Raw genomic sequence first — 27,935 nt, 5'->3', positions numbered from 1 at the left:
TATCTCGGAGAATCTTTTCTGGACCCAATACACTAAAGGAATCACGAAGAAAGCACGACAGCGCCTCTACTTCCTCAGGAGTTTGTAGAGGTTTGGTATGACACCAGAAACCCTGGCAAATTTCTACAGATGTGTGGTGGAAAGTGTGTTGGCTGGCTGCATCAAGGTCTGGTATGCACCAAAAGGTAGTGGACACAGCCCAAGACATTACAGGCAAAACCCTCCCCAGCATCAAGAATACGGCTGTCTGAGAGGACCTTCACCACCCAGTACATGCTCTGTTCTCACTGCTGCCATCAGGAAAGAGGTGCAGGTGCCATAAGACTCACACCACCAGGTTCAAGAAGAGCTCCTATCCCACCACCATCAGACTCCTCAACAACAAATTCAAACTGAGATTCGATTTAATATTTTTCTCTCTGTATTTTAGTCAGTTTGTTTACATTTCTTTATTTGTTTACATGTATGTTAAGTACAGTTTTTTTGCACTAACCATAAGTGGTAATTCTACATCACCCACAGGAAAAAAAAGAATCTCAGGCTTGTATGTGATGTACTCTGACAATAAATCTAAATCTGTAAGATACACCAACACCAGAATAAATTAAATTACCACGATAAGGCAAAAAAGAGATAGTAAATATAAAATGATCAATTCAGGAGCGTAGAAGATTGAGGGGGGATTTGATGGAGCTGTTCAAGATTTTAAAAGGGACAGAGAGAGTCAACATGGATAGGCTTTTTTAATTAAAAGTGGGGGATATTCAAACCAGAGGCCATGGTTTGAGATTGCAGGGGGAAAATTATAAGGGGAACATGAGGGGAAATTGCTTCACGCAAAGGGTGGTTGGGATGTGGAATAAGCTTCCGGCAGAGGTGGTTGAAGCAGGGACATTATTTACATTTAAGGAAAGACTGGATAATTACTTGGAGGGTGGGGATTTGTTCCGGCATGGACTAGTAGGGCCAAACTGGCCTGTTCTGTGCTGCATATGGTGATATGGTGATATATTTGCAATTAATGGAAAAAAAGAGAGCCTTAAACAGAGCAGATAGAGCTTTTGGTGATCCCGGAATTACGTATGGTCTGGGTTAGGGTAGTGCAGGGAGATTTGAGGCTGATACCTATCAAAAGACAACAGTTCTTGAACTTGGAGATGCTGGACTCAGGCAACTGTACCTTCTGCCCGAAGGTAACAGCAAGAAGAATGGGACCAGAGTGATGGGGGTCTCCTCGACGCAGCACCCCACTTGGATGGTAGGTTAACTGGTCATTGTAAATTGTACCTAGTATGTGGGTGTGTGCAGAACATGGAGTACATGATGGGAATGGGGAGAAAATAAAATGGGATAGCGAAAGATCTGCAAGTGGGTGCATGATGGTCAACAGATGGGTGGCCGAGAAACCTGTCACTCATCAACAAGCTAGCCACCAAGAGATCCAGCAAAGAAAGACATTACAAGACATTTTACACCCAGCCTTAAAGACAAAATTTTGGATTTGAAATTTTTGGCAATATTAATTTGTACTTGGGTTATGAAGGACTCATTACATTTGTTAACAATGCAGGAACCTGAAGGGATAAATCTGTCAGCAGGTAGATCAGTCAGTAAATTACACCAAATCAAATTATAAATTTCCAACTAACCTCTAATCAATGAAGATGCATGCACATGACCATTAACATCTGTTTTAAATTTTATTTTTTTTAATTAAATTAAATTTTAATTTAAATTTAGACATCCAGCATGGTAACAGGCCATTTCAGCCCAGGAGCCCGTGCCACCCAATTTACACCCAATTCACCTACAACCCCTAGAACAATTCAAATGTACAAACTCCTTACAGACAGGACTGGATTCGAACCTCAGTCGCTGGCGCTGTTTTGACCAGAATCTCATGGATCTTGACGTAGGGGACAGAATTAGGTAGCTGGAGCACTTTGACAAAGAGCCTTTGTCTTCAGATTTTAGGCTAAGGCCCATCCTCTTATACTAGATTCAGGGCTTAGATTTATTGTCAGAGAACAAACATGATGTCACATACAACCCTGAGATTCTTTTTCTTGTGAGCGCAGCAGAATTACCATTTATTGGAGTGCAAAAGAAAATCTGTACACAGCGTATATATGTAAACAAAGAACTGTAAATAAATAACAAATGTAAACAAGCTGACTTTACAATACAGAGAGAATTTTAAAAATCAATAAAATGCACAAGAGTCCTTAAATGAGTCCATGACTGAGTTTGTCATTGAAAAGTCTGATGGTTGAGGGGTAGCAGCTGTTTCTGAACCTGGTGGTGTGAATCTTGTGGTACCTACACCTCTTTCCTGATGGCAGCAGTGAGAACAGAGCGTGTGCTGGGTGGTGAGGGTCTTTGATAATTGCTGCTGCTCTCCGACAGCAATGTTCCATGCAGATGTTCTCGATGGTGGGGAGGGTTTTGCCTGGGCTGTGTTCACTACCTTTTGCCATCTACAAGTTGACAGCAAATAGCTTGAATATGCCTGAGATTGTCTGATCTTAGAAGCTAAGCAGGCTCAGGCCTGGTCAGTACTTGGAGGGGAGACCACCTAGGAACACCAGGTGCTATAGGTTTCTGTGAGGGGCACCTCTATCTGCCTTATAGTAGACAAAGCTAAAAAGAATTTCATGTACGTTACTTTCTAAATGTAGTATTACATGACAATAATGGAATCTTTACATTTTGGAGGGCTTTATGCTCAGGGGTATTGGTGTTCCCATACCAGACCATGTTGCAGCCAGTCAGCACACTTTATACCACACTTTCTACCATATTGGTGTCAGCCCAAACCTCCGCAAACTCCTGAGGAAGTAGAGGTGCAGACGTGCTGCCTTAATGATGCCAGTAGCATGTTGGGTCCATGAACGATCCTCTGAGATAGTGGCTCCCAAGAACTTAAATTTGCTCACCCTCTTTACCTCTGATCCTATTCAATTAAGAAATCAAATGCACCCAACTTGATGCTTTTGCCTCAGGTTTCCAAACCTGTTTTTATTTCCCATTCCCACCTTAAATTCAGATTCTACGTATAGGTCTTTCTGCTTATGTAATTCCCATGCTCTCTGCAACATCCAACTTGCCCAGTTGTTCCGCCCAACAGACCTGTACAATGGGATCAGTGCTTTTTTTTTAAAAACATCAGAGAACCCACGGAGATCTACACCAAAATTATGTCATCCACTCTCAGCAGCTCAGACTGCGAGGGGGTGGGTTGCCCCTCTGAGAAGGATAAGACCCAACAGATTAGGGGATCAAAGCAGCAGACCAGCTGTGGGTTCAATGGCTGAAGGACTCACACCAGGCCATGGGCACTGACAACTTCCTGATCATATCAGGGGTTGAGAACAAGGGGCCAAGGAGCGAGAATCGGATGCATGAAGCTCTGGTTCACTGCTGGAATGGACAGGAGGCTGTGTGGCGAAGGAAGTCACGGGGAGCACATGAGGTGGTAGAGTCGGAAATGATGGAATCCACAGACACTCTGTCTCTGAAGGGACTCTCTTTTGCTTCTCTTTCTCTTCTCTGTGTGGGCACTGGATGAGTGGGACCTATTTGTGTGCCTTCATAGCCAAACAAAAGTAAACACGTTACGTGTGTTATGTACATGACAGTAAAGGAATATTTAATTTGAAAACTTGAAACGATAAGAGCATGAGAAATAGGAGCAAGTGCTATCCGGCCCATCAAACCTGCTCTACAATTCAATAAGATCATGGCTGATCTCTGCTCCACCAACCTGACTTTTCCACGGAAACACACAACCATAGAACACTACAGCCCAGAGACAGACCCCTTCCGCCCTTCTAGTCTGTGCTGAACCATTTTATTTTGCCTGGTCCTACTGACCCGCACCCAATCCATTTGCCCTCCATACCTCTCCCATCCATGTGCCTGTCCATATTCTTCTCAAATGTTAAAAGTGAGCCCACATTCACCACTTCAGCTGGCAGCTCGTTCCACACTCCCACCAATATCTGAGTGAAGATGTTCCCCCTAAACTTTTCCCCTTTCACTCTTCACCCATATCCTCTGGTTTGTATCTCACCTACCCTCAGTGAAAAAAGCCTATCGACATTTTTTCTGCCTAACCCCCTCATAATTTTAAATACCTCTATCAAATCTCCCCTCATTCTAATACACTCCAGACCTCATCTGTTTAACCAATCCCTGTAACTCAGTTCCTGAAGTCCAAGCAACATCCTAGTAAAACTTCTCTGCACTCTTTCTATCTTATTGATATCTTTCCTGTAGTTAGGTGACCAAAACTGCACACAATACTCCAAATTTGGCCTGACCAATGTCTTAAACAACTTTACCACAACATCCTAATTCCGGCACTCAAAACTTTGATTTATGAAGGCCAAAATGCCAAAAGCTCTCCAACAACCCTATCCACCTGTAACACTATTTTCATGGAATTATGTATCTCTATTCCTAGATCCCCCTGTTCTACCGCACTCCTCAATGCCCAACCATTTACCGTGCGTGTCCTTTCTTGGTTTGTTCTTCCAAAATGCAACACCTCACACTTGTCTGCATTAAGTTTCATCTGCCATTTTTCAGCCCATTTTTCTGCCTGGTCCAGATCTCTCTGCAAGCTTTGCAAACCTTCTTCACTGTCCACAATGCCTCCAATCTTAGTGCCATCTGTAAACTTGCAGATCCAATTTACCACATTATCATCCAGATCATTGATATAGATGACAAACAACAATGGTCCCAGCAACAATCCCTGAGGCACACCACCAGTCACAGGACTCCAGATGGAGAAGCAATCATCCACCACTACTCTGGCTTTTCCCATCCAGCCATTGTCGAATCCAGTTCACTACTTGACGATGAATACCGACCGTCTGAACCTTCATGTGGGGCCTTGTCAAAGGCCTTATTAAAGTCTATGTAGACAACATGCACAGACATCCATTGCTGGTTCTCAGTACACATATAGAACCTACCATTTCACCAATTACTCCATCATCAGACCTAACTCTGGTTACTGTCCCCCTGCCTAGCTGATTTAAACCCTCCCCAACAGCTCCATCGAACCTCCCCGCAAGAATATTGGTCCCTCTCTAGATCAGGTGCAACCCATCCTTTTTGTGGAGGTCATACCTTTCCCAATGATCCACAAACCTGAACCCCTACCCTCTGCACTAACTCCTCAGCAACACATCCATCTGCCACAGCATGTGGCACTGGTGGCAATTCAGACATCACCACCCTTGTGGTGCTGCTCATTAGCTGCCTGCCTAACTCACTTCAGGATCTCATCACAGTTCCCATCTATCTCATTGGTACACATATGTACCGCCACATCTGGCTGTTCACCCTCTCTCTCAAAAATTCTTTAGCATTCATTCCAAGAGGACGGTGTGGATGTTGAGGCCTTTACAAGGCCTTGGTGAGATCTCACTTGGAATATTATAACCATTTTTGGGCTCTTCATTTAAGAAAGGATGTGGTGACATTGGAGAGGGTTCAGAGCAGGTTCACAAGGATGATTCCGGCAATTAAAGGACCATCATTAGAGGAGCGTGTGACAGCTCTTGGCCTCTACTAGCTGGAATTTAGGAGAATGGTGGGTGGGGGGAGGGGGGATCTCATTGAAGCATTTTGAATGTTGAAAGTCATGGACAGAGTAGATGTAGAAAGGTTATTTCCCATGAGGGAGAGTTGCAGACAAGAGGGAACCATTTCAGGATTGAAGGGCGTCCACTTAGAACAGAGATGCAGAGGATTTTCTTCAGCCAGAAGGTTATGGGGTCTTTCCACCTCCCCCCACCACTTTCCAACAGTATGGTCTCAGCCGTCTCAATCTCTCCTCATATGCTAACATGCACATCTGTGGAATCAACCTGGTGAACCTCCTCTGCACCATCTCAATGCTCATCAATTCATCCAGACCTCTCATATTTTGTTCCGTTCAGATCAATTGTCAAGTTGGACAATTGTTCCATAATTCAGAGTTTTTTGATACGATCATGAAAGAGCAAAGAAAAAATGCTAAATTGTACAACACTTGTTCTGAAGAGAGAGTGCAGAGAAGGTTCACGAGAATGTTGACAGGATTTCAGGGTCTGAGTTACAGGGAAAGGTTGTGCAGACTGGGGCTTTTTTCTCTGGAGCGTAGAAGATTGAGAGGGGACTTGATAGAGGTGTTTAAGATTTTAAAAGGGACAGACAGAGTAAATGTGGATAGGCTTTTTCAATTAAGAAAGGGGGAGATTCAAACTAGAGGACATGGTGTAAGATTGAAGGGGGAAAATTATAAGGGGAACATGAGGGGAAATTTCTTTCCGCAGAGGGTGGTGGGGATGTGGAATGAGCTTCCGACAGACGTGGTCGAGGCGGGATCATTGGTTACATTTAAGGAAAGACTGGATCGTTACATGGATAGGAGGGGTCTAGAGGGGTATGGACCGGGTGCTGGTCAGTGGGACTAGGAGGGTGGGGATTTGCTACGGCATGGACTAGTAGGGCCGAACTGGCCTGTTCTGTGCTGTAAGTGGTTATATGGTTATATGAATTATCCTACTTTAGGTAACATCGCAATTGTGTATTGGACTGGGGCACAGAGATCCTAGAATATTGTCACAGCATTATTGGGTGTTAATTGCAATGGAAATATTGCACCATTTTTTACCAGTAGATTTCTGAAGCTTTGTATTTGCACCATACTCTCTTGCAATGGCAGACAATATAAATTTGTGCTGCTTCTTGACAAGACTGAACCTCAATCACCCATCACACTGTGATGTGACAGAAAATTCTGAAATGGTTCAACTGTTTTGGAAATACTTGTGACTCGATAGCTCAAGTGGCCAGATGTGGAATAAACCACAATGCAGTAAATGTGAATGGTTTTGCAAATTGAAGGTGTCTTCTGGTATTTGCCATTGTCATCCCTTTTTCTCCCCCAGGGCGACAATAGGATATCTATTTAAGTGAGCGGAGGAAAGTATAGGGGAGACGTCAGAGGTAAGTGTGTGGGTTTTTTTTTACATACATTATATATGTATATATATGCACACAGAGAATGGTACATGCTGCATTGCCAGGGGTAGAGGTTGGTACAATAAGAAGTCTCTTAGATAGGTGCATGGATGGAAAAATAAATAGGGTAGGGAAAAATTAGATTGTTGTACATCGGTTGTCACAACATCGTGGCTGAAGGGCCTGTACTGGGCTGTAATGTTCTGAGTACACCAGACTCAGCCACCTCGAATTCTCAAATCATAGAAGTTGGGGCTGAATACAGACAATGCACATTGACAGGGCTTTCCACACAATTACAAGCTTATTCCAAGGGCCAGGTCTCACAACAGAAGGCATGTCTGGGGAACACACTGGGGAAAAGCAATTTGTTTTCTGATGCCGGAAATTGTAATGCATAGCAGAGTCCAATTGCTCCTCCAGCTGTGAAAGACTAATATACGTGATACCTGGTTGATTTGGCCTCTGAATGATGTCGATGTTAAATCAACCAAGACTTCTGAGCCGAACTGTCTACCACAGCAGCAAGCAATCAGATATGAAATCAAACTGATTAGTCCATATCAGAACAAATGGTCAATCTAGTCCTACTGCTGGAACAGCTACAAAAGTCCTAAATAATTTCCTAGAGCTTTTGTTTGCACTTCTAATACTTACAATATAGAAAACTATAACATTAACAGAATTTATCCAATTTATCTGTTTGATAAGAATTTGGAATCTGCAGATTGAACACAGGAATATTTTAAATCCATTTGCTGATTAATCAGATCAGCGATCTCCTAGATTATGGACCAATGTTCAAAACTCAAGTTAAGTGATACACAAACCAGGGCTGCAGTCATTCAATTCAGATTCCAATGCAACCCCAAGAATGAGCGGCGAGCTCTGCACAGAGATTCCGCCTACTTCTGCAACCCCTGGTCCAGTGGTCTCTCAGTGGAAGACAGAACTAGATGTTCTCAGTTAAAAGACCATCAATGTGTTAAGAGAGGGGAAGAGAGGGAGGGGGAGGGGAGAGGGGGGAAGAGAGTGGGGCGGGAGAGAGAAAGAAAGAGAGAAACGGAGACAGAGAGACAGAAAAAAATAGGTTTGCACAGCGTGTACTTAGTGTAGTAGTTAGCACAATGCTATTACAGCACCAACAACCTGGGTTTGAATCCAGTGCTGTCTGTAAGGAGTTTGCATGTTCTCCCCATAACCTGAGTTGGTTTCCTCTTGGTGTTCCGGTGTCTTTCCACGTTCCAAAGACATACATGATCATCAGTTATGGTCAGATTAATATTTCATTATTTTCCCATCTTGTCACCACTGGGAAAGATATACAAGTGCTCAGAGGTTTGCCAGTTCTCACATGTACAGTTTCGGTCAGACTTTCTTCAGTTGCTGACATTAATTCACTTTTACAACATCCACCAGCAGCATTCTGTCCCTTCCAAAGCAGGGGATGAAACCGTTGTTCTAATTATTAAACGTGTGTTCCTTCCTTCATTTACATCACCAGGTAATTACCTTTCCAAAACCCCCAGAGATTCTCAATTTCATTTTAATATTCAACCATTTCCATGCCAAGAACTGAAGATGGAAGGATGCAAAATAGTAGAGAAAGACCACCAGTCTGGTGAAAACCACCTACCAGCAGATGGTAAGAGGGATCATCTTTAAAGTATTACATTTTTTTTGGTTGGAACAACACTATGGAGGAATTTATAAAAGGATGGATCCCGAAGGTCCAAGGAATGACAGAAATGCAGGAAGAAATGGAAATAGAAAGGGCACACAGAGCATTAGCTCCAAAACCACAGGCATATCAAAAATCAAGATCCATCTTAGTAAAATTTTTGAGATACACGACAACCAGCGCACCGGTGGCATCATGAAGAGAGCCTCTACTTCCTCAGGAGTTTGCAGAGGAGCTAGTGGAGTTGTTCAAGTGAACCGGTACAGACTTGAAGGGCCGACATGGCCTGTTTCCGTGCTGTAAACGGTTATATGGTTATAATGGTTATATTAGGGTTGAAGCTGACAGCATCCTAGGTATTAATGTGATTGGATTATATTTACTGATCTCCAAGAACTGTTAACAGCAATGTTTTCTCGATATTTAACACAATTTTCCAAATGTAACTCGTGTGGAAAACTGTGCTTTGTTTGGGCAAAACATCGAAACGAAACAATTCTTTGGTATTTTAATCTTTCACTCAAGTTTAAGTCGGTATCAAATTATTTCCTGAGAAAGGATAATCACCAAGTCCTGTACTGTCAGCCCACGGGGAGGAAACAGAATGACTGCAATTGCATCAATTCAATTTTGCCCAACTCTATTTGATGTCCTTTCAAAAAAAGGTTTCTCTGAACATCAGAACAACACTCATTTAATGCCTCAGGTTGCACTGCTTTGCAGTGGTAAATCTGGCAGGCAGAAAAATATTTCATAAGCATTTATAAAATAATATGAACTAAACAGAAGAGAAAACCATAATAGAGATACACCTGTGTCACCGATTAGTGTCTTATAACACTACAATTGGCTGCAATTGTCAACCACTATATTTCTGCCCTATACCTGTGTGGGCGTTCAATATCCACTACAGATTTTGCCATTGTCTTCTTTGACAAATAATCTAATCTAATGGCCACACAGTCAAACTATTTTGACCTAGCAAAGCCACATTTGAACTTTTCCTACCCCTGGAACAGTCAGCACAACCACAAAGCTCACTTGAATAGGTGTCGTTCAAGGACAAGGTCTGAGATCGACACCCCAGAACATTCACTTGCTAAAGACAGTCATTTATTTAAGGGCTTTTGAACACTGAAAATCTTCAGAAGCTGGGGCTGAGTGATGGAGAAACTCCATGCAGCCATAGACTATTACAGGCCCTTCAACCCTTCTAGACTGTGCCAAATTATCATTCTGCCTAGTCCCATCGACTTGCACTCAGTCTATAGCCCTCCATACCATATGTACTTGTCCATTTTCTTCTTAAATGTTAAAACAGAGCCAGCATTCACCAATTCAGCTAGCAAGTTGTTGCACACGTCCACTATTCTCTGCATAAAGAGGCTCTCCTTCATGTTTCTTTTAAACTCGTCCCCTTTCATCCTTAAGCCATGCCCTCCAAATTTTATCTCACCAAACCTCAGGGGGAAAAGACTGCTTTTAATCCCATAATTTTAAATACGTCTATCAAATCTCCCCTCATTCTTCCACACTCCAGGGAATTGAGTCCCAATCTGTTTAACCTTCCCCTGTAACTTAGTTCTTCAACCCCAGCAACATCCTTGTAATTCCCCTCTGCACTCTTTCAATCTTACTGATATCTTTCTTGCAGTTGGGTGACTAAAACTGCACACAATACTCCAAATTTTGCTTCACCAATGTCTTTTATAACATCACAATAACCCCCATACTCAATGCCTTCACTTATGAGGGCCAACATGTCCCAACCTCTCTTTTTTTAAAATTTAAATTTAAACATACAGCTCAGTAACAGGCCATTTTGGCCCACGAGTCTATGCTGCACAATTTACACCCCATTAACCTACATCCTGGAATGTGGGAGGAAACCGGAGCTCCCGGGGAAAACCCACAGAGACTCGGGGAGAACGTACAAACTCCTTACAGACAGCGCGGGATTAGAACCCTGGTCCCAATAACTGGTGCTGTAAAGTCGTTGAGCTAAATGCCTGAACCGGTCACACAATATTCTAAGGAAGTAAAGAATATCCAACATGTTGGTCCTTCATCAGGTGTAAGTAGAAACAGGCCTGAATAGAAAGCATATGACTGTCCATGGCCTCTTTCACTGCCAAACAGAGGCAACCTCCAAACTGGAAGAACAATTTGGGCACTCTCCATCCAGACAACATCAACTTGTCCAATTTCCATTAACCCCCTTCCCTGAGTCTCTGTCTTTCCCCATCCCTCTGCCTCCATATCCTCCAGCTCCCCACACCCTTCCCTCTCCTATCAGAGAACCATCCCCCCACCCCCAGTTCTCTTCTATCCTCCCACTTGACTTGCTAAGCTATGCTCCTCCCCCCTGACCCTTCCTTCCCCTCCCCAATCTTTTTTTTATTCAGACATCTGCCTGTTTCTGGATATACCTGATGAAGGGCCTAGGCCCAAAACGTTGGTTAGCCTTTACCTTCCTATGCTGAGTTCCTCCAGCATGCTTGTGTATTATTTAAGTGTTTGTATACTTCTCGATATTGTTACTGGATATCCAAGAACAACAGCAGACAAGATATTGTTAAGTCATGCTTAATGAGTGGTCTTTAGTGGAGAAGGAGAGGCAGAGGAGATGACGCACGGGGATGGTGACTACAACAGTGGACCAATGAGGGGGCTCCGCAGCTGAGACCAGTGAATGCGGCAGGCTACTAGAGACTCGAGGCGAGGAACCCATGAGCTGCTGAGGACTGCCGTCGAGGGGACTCGCACCGGGCGGCGGACTGCTGGAGACTAGTTCAAACTGGCTGGAGGTGGGGGGAGGGGTGACAGGTATCAGAACCGGGAATGCGAGAGGGTGCCGAGGGTGCTGAAGGGTCCCTGACCATGTCGGAAGTTTGGAACTGGAGCCTGGGTTACCAGTGGATTGGACTGGACACTGTATGGCTGCAAGGGAGGTGGGGGGGGGGGGGGGGTGGGGACCTCTGTTTTGCTTCTCTCTCTCTCTCTCTGACTGTAAGTCTGATTGTAAGAGGCTCTTAGGCAATTCCTGCCAGTGGCGAATCTGTCTGCCTTGCAGCAGGCAAAAAGAAATTTCATGTAATACGACACTGTTTTATTACTATTACAATAAATTGTCTTGAATTGAGTGTGTCAAGATGTCCTCTGGTAATATCAATCAACACTTTTTTAATGCTGGAATTTTTTTAAACCATAAAAAATGCTTTTTCAATATGTCATGTTTCAAAGTGCACCCTCTTCAAACATGGCTTTAATTATTCTTTAATATGTTATATTTTAATGATATTTTCTGTACCTGCTGACTGCCCTCATTTGCGTCCATTCTCCTAATCCTCGCAGTCTCAAACCTTTCCCATGTTACACCTGGACCACGATCACTCATTTAGCAGCTACACTGCTTCCGCATAAAAGACCAAGTAACTCAATATAGCCAGTGATATTCTAACACATTTTCAGGCTCCAAAGCGCCAAATAGGGACACATTATGTAAATTCCCTCTTTATGCTTGCAAATTTCATTTATTCTATCTTGGTCTCCGTAAAGGATTCAGATCTAAAACACTGCCGAGTTCCTCCAGCAATTCTTTATTTGCTCAAGATTCCAGTGTCTGCAGCTTTTGTGCTTCTTAATAATTTATTTTCTTTGCTTGAGGGCCCAAGGTGTCTCCACTCAATACTTCATCAAAAACCACCAATGGTCACGACAGAAGTACCTTCCAAAGAGTTTTATTGCCATGCCGTTTGCCATCGGGTAGCTGCCTTCGGGATTCTTGCCGAAGTGATCCATTTTGTGTCAAAACCAAGAGTGAATCTTGTTAGGCCAGTTTCAGCAAAGCCTGAACCCGCGATTAATGGCGTTATACATCAAAGTCTGAAGATGGTGGGGTCGAGTGCACCCACAGTTAATATTTGGCCACTACTGTACTTTCCAGCAGGGGGTATCGGATTGAAACACGACCTCCTTTTCCTCTCACCCGACATGCTAATTCCCACTCCTGTAAATTCGGAAGATTCATGACAAAATCTGGAGCTTCCGATGAGCATGGGCTCTTCACCCCAAAGTTTTTAGTAAACATGAGACAGCACCTGTTTGCAAACATCCTTCCAGCCTCATCCCCTCAACTAAATGAAGCAACATTTTAACCCTGTATGGCTGTCATATCGTGGATCAAGAGTATCCTATAACCAAGATTTTTGTTAAAATCGTAAACCAAATATTTTTCTTACCGGATTGACTCATTGCTCTAATAAGCTCTGTTGCTCACAACTACTTGATTGACTGCTGGAATCTGTACGCAGGTGGATATCCTTTTTGCTTTGCCCAGCACTCAAGCAGATGACAGTTTGCTCCTTTATAAAAAGTACTTCCTTCAGCAGTCTTAGTGCCCAGTGTCTAGGGATCTTGTTAGTGGATGCTGTCATTGGGTTATTAGATGGAGAATTTAAATAAAAAAAATACAAGAATCATTATTCTACTGAATTCTGCTGGAATTAAATTTTGATCTCTAATCTGGCAAGCTAGCAAAAAGATATGGTGATGGTACAGTTCTTGTCACTTAGATATCCCAAAATGGTAAGTAATTTAATCATGAAGGTGGTGGGGTTCTTGTATTAAACAGAATATGCTGCAGGTGATCAGTGTTAGTTTTTAAATATTTATTATTAATAATAATATAATAACTATTAATTATATATTTTTAATATATGTATAAAAGATGAGTGCATACACAGTACTGTAATGGAGTAGTGTAGGTCACAAACAAACACAAATAGTTCACAAAACAGATCTCATTTAAAATGCCAGAACTCTGCTCAAGCCAGACAGTCCAGGCTCCGAGAGCCTTTGCAAAAATTTTGAAGAATGCCTATAAGCACTTCACAAGTAGGAGTTAATTGGACATGCTGTGGAGTAATAGATTATTGTTTCGGAAACCAACAGATGAATGGACTCAGAGGTTTAGGTCCAGTGCCACCAACTGTTTGAAAATCCAGATTGCTATTCTAAGAAGATCATGTGGTTTTGCAAGCAGAGAGAGAGAGAGAGAGAGAGAGAGAGAGAGAGAGAGAGAGAGAGAGAGAGAGAGAGAGAGAGAGAGAAGACCAAACGGGCTTCCTCTAAGAGAGAGAGAGAACTGGTTTTTGCAGTCATGGCAAGCTGGCAGCTTGTTGAAACCCCATTTTGAAGACAGGTTATGAGTTCTGAATTCAGCTTGTTGCAAATCCTTGTGGTCCATACTAGAGGAAATGGCTAGCTAGAGTATTTCATCTAGAAGCTGGAAAGCTTGTGGAAAAACCCCATTTTGAAGATGGGTTGCGAGTGCTTAGTTCAGCCTGGACAAAGACCTTGTGGTTCATACAAGAGGAAAGGACTGGCTGCCTAATGTTTCACTTGAAATAAGGGAAACAAAAAGGAACTGTATAAGAAGAGGTTATCATTTGGAAAACCCTGATGACCTGTATAAGAAGAGGTTATCATTTGGAAACCCCTAATGGGACAAGGTTCTTTGGCAAGACACTGATGTGGCTGATTAGAAGGGATCAGTTTGTGTCCAGGAACAACAAATCTCTCTGTGAAAACCGACAAGAACCTTCCTGAGTGGTAACCAGTTATCTTTCAAGAACCAAAGCCTGGGGAACTTCATAAATGTTAAATTCTGTGCACAGTAAGAATTGCCTGCAACCAGTAAACTTGGAGGAGTGAGAAGTGAGATTGGACTGTGAATCAAAGAACTTTTCTAAACTTACATATACGTGAACTTAGAATTAGAAGGGGGTTAAGTTAAGTAAGTCAATAGCAATAAGTTAAAGTTTGATTCTATTTTCATGTTTAAAGATAATTAAAAGCAACTTTTGTTTAAGTAACCATTTGTCTTGGTGAATTTCTGTTGCTGCTGGGTTTTGGGGTCCTCTGGGCTGGTAACGATAGACACATACAGTATATATTATATATACTGATACACAGAACCTATATTTTGTTTGTATGTGTTATGTCTAGAAGTGTGTTAGCACTGCTTTTATACTGTGGACCAGAGAACGCTATTTTGTTGGGTTAAAATGTTTCAATCAGATGGCCAATAAATGAACTTAATCTTGATGAACTTGTATCACAACCAGGTCAGCTGAAAGGTCATTTATCAGATCAATTAACATTATTTCTCCAATAATACAAGCTATACAATGGCCTGGAGTTCAGAGTTTTCATTTCATACCTTCAGCGTTTACTTCTGTATTAACATCGAAGCTGTTTTAACTATTTGGAACGGTGCAGTAGCCCAGAAGGGAGCTATGCCTCATTACTGCTCCAGTGACCCAGGCTCAGGCCTGACATTAGATACTGTCTGTGTGGAGATTGCCAGTTCCCCCTTTCCCCCAGGTGCTCTGATTTCCTCTTACATCGCAACACAAGTTAACTGACCAGTTATAGGATTGGGGGGAGTTGACAGGCATGTGAGAATGGGTAGGGTAGAAAGTGGTTGAGGAGCTGAATTAATGAGAATGCCCCAGAAGCCAGCAACAAACTTGACGGGCTCAGTTGAGGGACTACTTGATTCACCACAGATGCACAGAACAGCAGTTTCAAGGTTCCAAGGTTTTGATGATAATTAATAACATCCAATGTTGCTATAAGTTGAATCATAAAACATACCACTCCACCCATTAGGTCACCCATTAGGTAAGCAAAAATATACAGTTCACTCTTTCATACACAATCCAATAATGCATGAATCAATGTATCTTCATCCTTCAGCATGAAATAATTGTTTAACTACAAACATTAGATATTAGTAATCATTGCTAAACTGTCTCCATTCGAAGAATGAAGACCAGAAAATCTCTGAATCAGTTCATTCCTGAATAGGCTCGATAGAGGGTTTCGACCTGAAACCTTGACTCACTGCTTCTGACCTGCTGAGTTCCTCCAGCATTTCATTCTTTCCTCATTACTGAAGAGCATTTAGTTGAGCAGGAGCTTCTTCTGGATGGAATCTTTTAATGAATGATCCTACAGTCATTTTTAGAAAGAGTTATTCCAAGAAAGAAATTTAGAGCAAAATCCAAAGGCCAATTATGTTATTTCCCTGGAACAAAATAGGCAAATTCTTTCAACAACCAACTGGGCATGTGTTAGGTTGCAAGGCACTGGACAACTGGATTCACACACTTCCGCGTGGCAGAAGTCAGCAGGCCCGTGTAAACACACTTGCTGAACCCAGCGCCAAGTATAAAATCTTAAATTTCTCCAGCTTTCCCTTGTCCTGTAGCTGATGGGAGTCATGGCAGTGGGTGTTTGGGCAACATCGGTCACGCAGAGACAAGCATTTAGCCAAGCAGAATCACTCATTACCCAGTCCTGGGAGTCTTTCTCAATGCTGAACTTATTCTCACCAACTACAAAGTAAATCAATCTCATTTACCTTCCCATGGAAGGTCCCACAATTTTGCTTGATACCATCCAAGAAGAGCTTGCAATAGTTAGAAAGACAATGATTGCATCTTTTAATATTTTTTTTCCTCACTTTATTCCCCTGGAACTTGCAGGTACAATTTGCATTCGATCTCTCTCAGCTCTTGATAAAAAATATCAGATCACAATAATGGAACAGGGACCAGACGATTGGTTGATTTGCACAATTTCTCTAGGGGACGCGGTCAGCAAAATACACAGGACAGTGCCAGTTCTGCCAGAGTACATTTACACACTGGTTTCTGTGCAAACTCCTCAGCGTAAAGCAGATAGTAAAATCTCCCTCAATGCCAAGCTTGGATTCGATTTGTGACTCAGAATCACAAATAGGACTTCGATCGGAGATGATACTTTTTCTAGTTTCCCAACTTCACGCTCTTGATCAGCAGTCAGTTGAAGTGTGAACAGTCGTAACCAAACTGCATTCATGATTTTATAGTATACTACAGCAAGAATAACTGGAACACCAAGGGCTCAGGCTGCTGCAGGCAAAGGTGATTAAAACTGGATCAGTGATGCCTGTACAGCTAAGAACCTGGGCTCGATTTCCCACTGATGGGAGGAATCTCTAGACCCGAAGGAATGCCATAATTATAGAAAGTGACCCTTTCAAGGAAGTGGAATTTACCTGGGATTTTTACACTTGTTTTAATCAGGCACATGGTGAGGACAAATACCGCACGCACGCACAATATTGCCCTCAGCGTTTTACTTGATTTCATCTACCAGTCAAAAACACCACAAATATATATTCAGAGACTCCCAAATGAACAACTACACACCAAAAAGCAGGGGGGCGCAAAGGTGCACCACATCTGCCATCCCCCACTGTGAATGCCAACCTATTTACTTGTCAAATTAATGCTGATATCACTCATGAGGCACTGCCAAAAGTAACTTAAAAGGGGCTTATTTAAACAACGCACAATGTTCACAGCGAAGCTGAATCTTCACAGAAAATTGGCTCCTTGCCTTAAAAAGAACAGCCTTGCAGTTATGGATCCCAGCTCAGGAGAGATCTGGTTACTGCAAGAAACATAATATGGGGAGGCTGCAGTCTGGTGTATCATCTTATTGGAATATATCCTTCTTCCCCACCCCCCTACTAGATTAACCATGCATAAATACTTCAATCAGTTTGTTACTTTCACTACGTGGTCCAGCAGACTAACAGTCATCAGGTAATGCCTTAGTCTGTTAATATCCAATTACGTTAACGTTTATGTGGGTGGAATCTATGAGTAATCCACGATGGGCTACCAAAGCAACTGTGCAATTAGGAATTGTCTTGGAACAGTACCCATGTACTCAAGTTCAATCAGCAGTTGTATACCTCTGTGAAGTGCAAAGGAAATGGCTTTTCAAGTGTTTTCCCAAACTATTGGCTCTGCCCAACACCAATCCCCTTTCACGAGGCCGACTGAGAATGAAATGGGTGTTTACTCGATAGTTTTCCAACCGGACAGAGAAATGAGATGAAAGCACCACTTACAGAGTCTCGTCGTTTTTAAACTCCAGCTCCCCGTAAGTGTCTTCAAAGTCCTCGCCGCCCCCTTTCGCCGTCCCTTCCATCGTCCGGAAGGGCACGATGACGGTGCCTCGTGCCCCGGATGTCCTCAGCACGTTCACCTCCATCACACCGATGCTCTCACTGACGTGGACCACGTCACTCTCAAATGTGAAGATACCGGCGTGGTCATCATCCAGGATGGTCACCGTGGCCACCAGCGGGGAAACAATCAAGGCCCTTGGGCAGGGCGCACAGTTCAGCTCATGCGCCTCCTCCGGTTCCACCACCTTGATGTTGTTGAGCCGCACAAAGAAATGCTCATCCTCCTCGAAGATGTCATCGTCGATGATGCCGACAGTGATTTCCTTCTGCGTTTCACCTGCCTTGAAGAGCAGGGTCCCCTCGCTGAACTCGTAATCGGCACCGGCATTGGCCGAACCATCCTCCGTCTTGTAGTCCACGGATACGACGTTGGAGATGTCCCCGCCCTTGCGCGTTACTGTTAATGAGACTGCACCACAGTTCTCCAGGCACTGGTAAGTGCACGGGTCAAAGTAGACACGTGAGCAGAGATCCTCTGACACATCCGGCCTCACCTCCATCATGCTGGCACTCCTTTTGGCCTGCTCAGCCACATGCTTCTTCAGGATATTGCCCGCGCCCGTCATCATCCTGGTGGCTTGGATTCGATAGAAGGCCCTGCTTTTCTGTTGGTGGGAGAGGGCGTAGTAGTTGGCCATTTCCACCAGCTGGTCCAGGTCTTTCTCCGGGTGCTTCTGCTTCAGCTCTTTCAGGATGCGGATCATCTCTTTACGGGACTCATCCACCTCTTTCCCTTCCAAAGCCGCCAGCGTGCCATCAATGAAGTGGGAGTTGGCCAGCTTGCCATCCATCTCGATGCCTTTGGGGTGTTCGCCTTCGGTCTCGATGATCAGGCCCCGGTTCTTGTTGGTGCGATACTTCTTCTGCACGTACTTGTAGAAGAGGAGCCTGCGGTCAGCGATCCAGGCCAGCAGGACGCAGACTGGGAAAAAGGAGAAGGTAACCAGTCCTTCCCACACCTGGACGATGCCAGGTGAGAAAACGGCAAGGATCATGTAAAGCCAAATGTAGGCAAAAATGCTCCAAGCGGCTGTGACAAAGAAGACGCGCAGGTGCTTAATCTTCCTGGTCTCCCCATCGGGAATGGAGTACACGCAGATGGCAATAATGACAAACATGTTAAAAGCAGCACTGCCCACAATGGTGCTGGGGCCAAGCTCGCCAGACTTAAACCCGTGGCCACAGACTTCAATTAGAGAGAGCATGATCTCTGGAGCCGATGACCCCAGTGCCATCAGGGTCAAGTTGGACACAGTGTCATTCCAGACTCGAACCATGGTGGTGTTTGTCTCTCCATTGGGTTTATTGATGGTAATTTCTTTCTCTTGTGAGGTGATCACTTCTATTGATGCCATGAAGCGATCTGCTACAATGGAAACTCCCAAGAACATGTAGATCATTGCCACAAAGTAAACAATAACCCTGGCAATTTTATCCCCAAGGGATGGATCTTCTGGGTACCATATTGGTAAAATAACCCCTTGTTTACACTCATAGTTGCCCATGCAGGAGTTATTTTGCTTTGTAGAACGTGTGGGTCCAGGGGTTTCTGCCCCCACAGAAGGTGGGTACATTAGCAGGATGACTGACACAAGGCCTGCGAGGCAAAACGACACGAGCTTCTGCAGCCTAAACCACGCCATGCAAACAAGTTCAATCTCGACGTTTTCTGCGAATCAATTCAATCTCCAGAGCGCAAGGGTCTCCACTGCAGTATCTGAAAGACATTTAAAAAGAACAGCTATTTTTAACCGTAACTGAGAAACAGCCCAAGACTATCCAGAAGGTGTTCAGTGACATTTCCAGTGCTGTGGGATGCTGCAACATTAAAAGCATGAGGTTTCCTCCACTGGACCAAACAGTAGACAGATGACTCCTTCCAGACAAAGGTGTTTGGGTTGGGGGTGGCGGGGGTGGGTGGAATCAGTAGCCAAATCAGGATGTTGAAAGGAACCTCAGAGGTGTCATTAGTAAAAGCTGAGCAAAACATAACAATTTGCAGCAAGAGGAGGGAAGTGTTCCTTTATTCAGTATCTATTACCTCAACAGATGAGCAGGTTCCCATTCTGATCTCAACGTTGAAATTTTGTGAAGAAAGTAAAAATGTATAATTGCAATGAGGCAAATTGAGGTATTTGAACTTCAGTGAAAACCACGGCATTCAACAAGTATCCTGAACTCGGAACCAGTCAGTAGCCAGAAGCGAATTGCTGATAGAATGTTAATTAGGCACACGTGAACAGCAGCAGGAACCTCCACATTGCCTCACACTCATAGTCCAACCCTTCTGTTCTAGAAAGTAGAATAGCTGATATATCCTGCCTTTCACAAATGTCAATGTCACTTCACAACATGCCAGAGTGCTTCCAAGCCAAGGTTATCTGATATGCTCTCACCATCATAACACTCCTCTGATTCCCAATTCATCTCAGTAGCCTGTTTAAAACTGCAGCACCTGGGTTGCCTCCTGGGACCCGAGTGCAATTACTGGGACAAAGGTGCTGGAGCACCTTTTAAATTGCAGGGGGATCTATCCATTAAATCACCAACCTGACGATTTAAGGGGATCCTGCCCCCGCAATGAGGTGTCCTGTACTCACTGAAGTACTTCCAGATGTTCAGATCCTGGCGGCCCGGTGACACATACGTAAGCGTTGACGTCACCAGAATAAGCGGGTCAGCCATTTCCCTGTTCAAATCACCAGTGGATGTGACCTAGGTAAGTTTAACTGGGGGGGTTCCCTGACTACCTCTGAGGTAGGTCAGGGACCCGGTTAGAGTCCAACAGGGTTGACCAGGTCAGACCCTTTTTAACTGTCATGTAACCGGGGCACTAACCAGGCAATTTGCCTGGTTAACCCCATTTTACCCGGCAGTTTGAAAGGTCCTAATGTTACCAGCAGGGCCAGTTCAGCCCTGCTCTCTTCCCCCTTCCGCTAGCCATGAATTCACCCTTTGCTGGCTGAGATAGGTTGCAAGAGTAGTTACTGCAAACTCAATCCTCCTGAATGACCCACAGAACTATTTCCATATCCAACAAGGGCAACAGGTGTGTGGGAACATCCTCCAGCAGATGGTCCAACAGCCCTGTCCCTGCACCTTCTCATGGGCAATGAGGGATGGCCATGAGAAACAGGAGTAGGGTACAGCCACCATTAAATTAGATCACAGCTGATGTGGCCCCACCTGTTCCCGAGAAGCCCCTCATTCTCTGACCATGCAAAAAATCCATCTTAAATATACTTAATGAGACCCAGCCTCTCTTCCATGGCAGGTAGTTCCACTGATTCTCTCCTCTCAAGGAGAACCAGTTCGTCCTCACACCATTCTACACCCCCAATCTTGAGCCAATGTGCCCTCCCCCCAGACTAAATATTACTTGTATAAGACTTATCATAGATATGATTCCTTGTTTAAGCGAGAGAACTGTGAGGAACAGTGGTCTACTAACGACCAACGGGCATCTCCATCGCCCTGCAGAGCGGGGGGGGGAGGGGGGGGAGTTCGTGCGCTCCTGCAACAAAGGCCATTCAAGCGAGCAGAGGCACAGCTCGAAGGACGGGGTTTGAAAGCCAAACGGGGAGTTCAGCCTAAAAATAACACAGCTTGAAAGGTCCGATTTCGCCCTGAGGAAACCCCCAAACCAGTGACGAACTGAAAATTCGGTTTCAAGGACGGATCCCAGCCTTGGAAATCAAAACGATAGAAGCTGCCGCCTGGGAGGGATTTGCCGGGAATGGTGCAATCAACCCGCCCGTGAGACCATTCACTCAACCCCGGAGACGCACATGGCCCGCGGGCAAACTTTTGCATTCAGGCGGCCACGACCACAGAAGTGTCAGGGATGGGGAGAGGAGGGGGTCTTGAGGTGGGGGGGGGGGGGGGCAGGGGCTTCCTGGAGGATTCCCGTTTGCTCTGGTGACCATCAGCCCGGGAAGAAGGTGCGGGGCTCCCCCGGGTGCCTTCAGTGGAAGTCGCACTCTCTCTCTCGGTTGAGAAGGGGCCAAAATCTCGTACCCCACCCCCCACCCCCCTTTCTCGGCGGCGTCGAACCGCCTGCCTTCCCATCGGCGAGTGCTTGCCCTATTTAGGGAAGACCGTGGCGCAGTCGCTAAATTTGACCGAGGTAAACAAGGGATCAGCAGAATGAATGAAGACGACAGCTGTCAGCCTTTCAAGGTGCACCCGCAATATACCCGTACATACACATGGAGCAACTGGCCGGTCCATCCCCGGCGCTGCTGCACACCCAGAGCATGCGTTCGGCACAAGCCCACCGGTTCTGCACCGTGCGGGGCTCCAAGCAGGGCAGGCTTTCCCCAAATTACCCAAAGGGGTGTTGGGAGGAGGGGGGAGGGAGCTCTTTTTGACAATGGGAACCACGAGATATTTTTACCAGCCTCACGCAACCTCGGGGGTGCAATGGAGAATATAAACGGGGGGCTCGATTTAATCAGCTTTCCCGGGGGTGGGAGAAAGCCTGGATTCCTGACACCAGGAATTCTACACTCTTGGAGGACAGCACACCGGGTTATATAATCCACGCCGTGTCTGTAAATAATTGCAATTTAAAAAAAAGATCTGTTACCTGTTCTCCCCGGCGCACATACAAAGAACTCAGCGAGCAGGGTGCGTTGAAGAGTGAAGGCTGCCCATTGCGTGCTCCCGAATCAATCAGCGGGGATGGGGGTGGGGGTGCACAGGGATCCGCACACTAACTTGACCAGGTTGCTAGAAAGCGGCCGCTGGGCATGTGCGGCTGGAGAACTCCATTCAGGTAGCAGCCTCCTGCTGCTTGGTAGCGGTGAGGCGGCGGGCGGGCGGGGGGGAGGCCGGGAAACTGGGTGCAGTGAAAGGTTAGGGACTGTGTGTGCGCGTACAGAGCGCCAGCCTCCACACTCAGTCCCGGCGGGATTTTACTACAGAAGAGAGAGAGGTATCAGCCTGCGTTGACGTCAGCGGGCTCGACATACAGATGCCCTACCGCCAACACAAGCTCAGGGGAGGGGTGGGGGGGATTACTAGCGCCCAGCACATGCTCTGCTAGAGATCGCTGCCCACCGTCTCCTCCGTTGGACATGTGCAGAATGTCTGGTAGACAGGCTTCTTCAAGGTCAGCATCTCATCCCACTTTCTCCTAACCAAAGGAGTAGCCATGGGTCCCAGCTACGCCCGCCTGTTGGTGCAAGCCTACACAGGTAAGACCCCCATCTCTTCCTCCGGTACATCGACGACTACATCCGGGCTGCTTCATGCACCCGCGATGTGCTTGTCAACTTCATCCACTTCGTGGCCAACTTCCACCCTGATCTCAAACTCACCTGGTCCATCTCCAACAACACTCTCTCCTACCTAGTTCTCTGTCTCTATCTTGGGAGACAAGATTTCCTCTGAGATATTTTACAAACTCTAAACTCCCACAACTACCTTGACTACACTTCCTCACACCCTGACTCCTGCAAGGATTCCTTCCCTTTCTCTCAATTTCTCTGTCTCCGCTGCATCTGTTCTCAAGATGAGGTCTTCCAGTCCAGATCTTCCGAAATGTCTTCCTTCCTCCACCACCCTCACCCGCATCTCCTCCATTTTCCGCTCATCTGTCCTGGCCCCCTCTGTCCCCAGATGCAACAAATGTAGAATCCCCCTCATCGTCACCTACCACCCCATCAGCCTCTGAATCCAACACATTATCCTCCGGAATTTCCAGCAACAGGATCCCACTACCAGGCACAGCTTCCCGTCTCCTCCCACTTTTGTCTTCCACAGGGACTGGTCCCTCCGTGACTCCCTTGTCCACTCATCCCTCCCAACCAATCACCAACCCCACCCCAGCACATTTCCCTGTGGCCACAGGAGGTGTCACATTTGCGCCCACACCTCCTCCCTCACCACAGTCCGGGGCCCCAATCCTGTTTTCAAGGGTATCCGATTGACTGCATCCCGTGCTCCCTTTGTGACCTTCTCTACATCGGAGAGACTGGGCGCAAATTGAGAGATCGCTTCACTGAGCACCTTTGCTCCCTCCGCTCCAGTGGCCGACCATTTCAGTTCTGTGTCGCTTTCTCATGCTCGCGTGTCTGTCCATGGCCTCGTGTACTGTCCCACCAAGACCACCCGTAAATTGGAGGAACACCACCATATTTTCCGGCCAAATGACATTGACTTCTGCTAACCTGCTCCCCTCTTCCCCCTCGCCTTTCCCCTTCCTTCACCCAGCCATCCCTCCTCCCCTTGGTTGCTGCTGTCCCCTCCCTCCCTTCTCCACCTATCACCTCCTGCCTTGTGACCACCCCTTCCCCTTTTGTTCAGACGCCTGCCACATTTTTCCATACTTTGATGAAGGGCTCAAGCCCGAAACGTCGGTAATGTATCTTTACCTTTGCTACATAAAGGACACTGCTTGACCTGCTGAATTTCTCCAGCATTTTGTGTTTTTAGATGCATAACACCTCTGTCTCACTCTCTCTCTCTCTCTCTCTGCCCCCTCGCCCTTCACATCAGTGGCTCATTGTTCATCCACCGCGGGCAGGGACTCCCTTCGAGAACCTGGAGCTGTGCCCAGGGTGCACTGCTTATGGAACACCGTGAAAGTGGGGGGAAGGGGGGGGGGTCGAAGTGGAAATACTCCGCAGTCCAGGCAGCAGAGAGAAACCGCGTCAAGGTTCTGATGCAGCCGCCCGGAGTTACATAACATGGTAGCGCCGTGCGGTTTCGTTGCAACACTCACCTCGGAACCACTCTACCCTGCTCCTTAAGAGTTACATCCCAGGTTAAAATAAGGTGCCTCCGGCGCTCATTGAAGTGCAGAGAATTGAAAGATGCCCCTCGCGTCCTTTTATTCAAAGGGGCCGCCGCTCGCAGTCGGGTTTGACAGCCACCTGCTGAATCCGTGCCATAACGCAGCTCAATTCGCAGCCAATTTCAATGGAGAAAATACCTGGCGAGATGGGGTGGGGGGGGGGGGGGGGTGGTTCCTCTCTGTTCAGACATTCTGCAGACTGTCTATCGGGTCTTGCTTTAAAAGTGGCGCATTCACGCTGCCCGGAGAATGAAGATCCGAGGTCTTTTGTACATCTCCGGATTTCATCGTTCTGAAATGCAGCGCATGTGGTTGGCGACGGTAATACTGATTACCCGAGAAACAGAGAACGGAGCCTGATCTGTCCCTCCATATGATCACGGCTGATCATCTGTTTACGATAGAGGTGCATAAAGATTTAAGACTGAGGAATTGAGGGTATTGGTGGCACAGATTTTTTTAAAAATTAAATTTAGACACACAGCACGGTAACAAGCCCGAGCTTCCCAAATACCCCCAATTAACCTACAACCCCCCCCCCCCCACGTACTAGCCAAAATCACTTGAATGGTACAGCAGGTTTGAGGGCCCGAGTGGCCTCCTATTGAACCCATTTTTAGGGTTTATGCCTCCTGCGTGTATCTGGATACAGACAAATTGGTGGGGTTCGTTTCAACAGGCATGGCAAAATTTGCTAGCAGGGTTCAGGATGTGCCTTGTGGTTGAATTGCTGGACTCTGCATGCAAGCTCTCAAATTTCCCAGCATGCGAATGATCAGAATCAGTAACTTGGAATTTAGCGATGGCTTTAGCAAATTTTGGATAAAATCAGCACCCTTATATGTCAATTGTAGGATTACAATTGGGATTGGGATCCCAATTGCAATTGGGATTAAGTTATGGAAGTAGTCGGCCCTCCTGCTCGTTTCAACAAAATCATGGCTGATGTTTTACCTCCAGTGCCATTTTCCTGCACTAACCCTATTGATTCCTATGTTGAACCCGTTTCTGTGACTGTGACTCTAGAGAACTGAGAGCAGGGAGTAGGTGAAGATGTTAGGCGTATTGGTCTTCATTCAGCGGGCAAAAGCTGTGGCCTCATGGACTGGCGCAAAGTGAGACACCCTTGGGTGTGGATTTGTGGTCGCCCACTGTAGGAAGGACATCAATGCATTAGAAAGGGTGCTGAGGAGTCTCATTGGATGCTGCTGCTGAATGGAGAGGCCTGATTTTCGGGAAGATTACATTGGTTGGCTGGGTCTTTCTTCCCGAGAGCAAAGGAGACTGAGGGGTGATGGCATTTAGGGTTTATAACATCATGAAGGGCTTGGATAAAGTGAGCACTCATAGGCTCTTCTACAGAGTAGATGATTCTAGAACTGGAGGGCGCAGGTTGAAGGTGAGAAGGGAACCTGAAGAGATTTTTTTTTTCCCACTAGGAGGGTGGTTTACATCTAGAATGAGCTTCCAGATAAACTGTGGGCACCATCTGGCTTTCAAAAGCCTGAAGAATGGCTCAGCCCCGAAACATTGCTTGTAAGTCTTTAGCTCCTTTGGACGCTGCAAGACCAGCTGAGTTTCTCCCATTTTACTGCAATCACAGACCAGCTGAGTTTCTCCCATTTTACTACAATCACAGACCAGCTGAGTTTCTCCCATTTTACTACAATCACAGTCTCTGAAGACTTTCCCATTTTGTTTCAATGGATAGATGGATGCATAGGAAGGGCTTGGAAGGACGTGGACCAAATGCAGGAAAATGTGACTGGCCCAGAATGCCAACTTGATCAGTATGGGCAAACTGTGGCAGATCTCCTTTTAAATACTGCCTCTGTAATAACAAATAGTCACTGTTGTGGCCACTGGAATCACAGAATAATCATACAAGGCCTTTTTAGAGTGAATTGAACAGATTTACTCTTCCTAACCCATGCAAATTTTTAAAGGTCAGAATCACATGGTCAACACGTGCTGACATCATCACATACTGACATCACACAGCTGGTTCAATGCCTTCTGGGAGTTGTAGTACTGCTACATGACCCCCCTCCCCAACCCCCCCCCGCCGCCCGAACGGGCAGAAAGGTTTGTCTGGCTTTTAGTTGGTCAACCTCTGTTACGGACTGTTGCCTGCTGCAGTGGGGAAGACTTGTCCACATGGGCTGGTCAATAGTGAAAGACTATTGTCAATAGTGAAAGACTGTAGCTTCCCTCCAATGTCCAAAAAACAGGTCAACCTAGTTTGTCTGAGTATCCTATAAGGTCCTTCATAAGGCATCTAAGTGTTCCCCTACAGACAAAAACATTTGCAGTTTTTGATGTCTTCAGTGGCAAAGGAAGAGTGTTTGCCATGCGAAGATGGTGGTATAGGGGTCAATTTTCCTACAGTCTCCCTTAACCTGCTCAACAGTTCCTTAGGATCATCGTTGAAGTTGGAATGGTAGGGGACGAACTCCCCTGGGACCACCAACGGTGCGCCATATGCAAACTCGCAGATGAAGCTTGGAGGTCCCCCTTTGGAGTTGTTCCAATGCCCAGTAATACCCAGCACAGATCACCAGCCCAGTTCAGGCCTCTAACTGAGCCAACAAAACTGACTTAAGTTGTCGATGAAATCTTTCCACCATTCCATTAGCCTGGGGATGATAGGCATTATTATGATGAATTGTTGCACTGAGCAAGCGAGACAAGGCCATCCACAGCGAGGAAGTAAATTGTGGTCCTCTATCTGAAGTTACACGCACTGGTAAACCAAAACGAGACACCCAGGAACTGAGGAACGACCGAGCACAAGTGCCTGCAGTAGCATCCACCACAGGCATGGCCTCGGGCCACCACATAAACTTATTACTGTAAAAAGATAACGGTATCCTCTTGAAACAGGAAGTGCACCAACAATGTCTACATGGACATGAACAAAACGATGAGTAACTGCTGGGAAGGACTGAAGTGGTGCCTTAGTACGCCGCTGAACTTCTGCTTTCTGGCTGGCAAGCGATGCACTTTAGCATGGGTAGGCGGGCCCTTGATACAAACACGGTGAGTGTAAAGGTTAAAACCTTGTGTTTTTTGATTGTTGTTAATTTTGTGATTATCCCTTGCGGATCAGGAGCTTGCTTTCATTATTCAAAGAATCATGCCAGGTGTAAGCTCGAGATACTTTTCTTTGAATTCATCTTATTTCATATTATCTCTTATTATTGTTTTATATCATTATGTCTTTAAATATAGCCGAATGCTTTGTTTACTCAACGTTATGAAAATCTCAATGCGAAGTTATTGCAAAATGTTAATTTGTTTTTTCAAGCAATTAGCTGCCCCTATGAAGTTAAATTATTTGGAAT

The 27,935-nt window shown here is 45.5% G+C and overlaps 1 protein-coding gene across 1 annotated transcript in view; it reads right to left on the bottom strand.

Annotated features, from left to right (window-relative positions):
* Positions 1 to 22,601, bottom strand: part of slc8a3 (solute carrier family 8 member 3) — a 471,668-nt gene extending 449,067 nt beyond the window's left edge. Inside the window, exons 1-2 of the mRNA XM_069918112.1 lie at positions 22,381 to 22,601; positions 17,673 to 19,509 (exon numbers count right to left, since the gene is read on the bottom strand). Of these exons, the coding sequence (XP_069774213.1) occupies positions 17,673 to 19,435 (1,763 nt within the window). The 5' untranslated portion in view covers positions 19,436 to 19,509; positions 22,381 to 22,601. The remainder of the gene's footprint in view (positions 1 to 17,672; positions 19,510 to 22,380) is intronic.
* Positions 22,602 to 27,935: the final 5,334 nt, after the last annotated feature.

This window comes from Narcine bancroftii, chromosome 2, assembly GCF_036971445.1.
Source record: "Narcine bancroftii isolate sNarBan1 chromosome 2, sNarBan1.hap1, whole genome shotgun sequence".
NCBI lineage: Eukaryota > Metazoa > Chordata > Chondrichthyes > Torpediniformes > Narcinidae > Narcine > Narcine bancroftii.
Note: the sequence above shows the minus strand (reverse complement) of the source record. Positions and strands in the feature narration are given on the sequence as shown.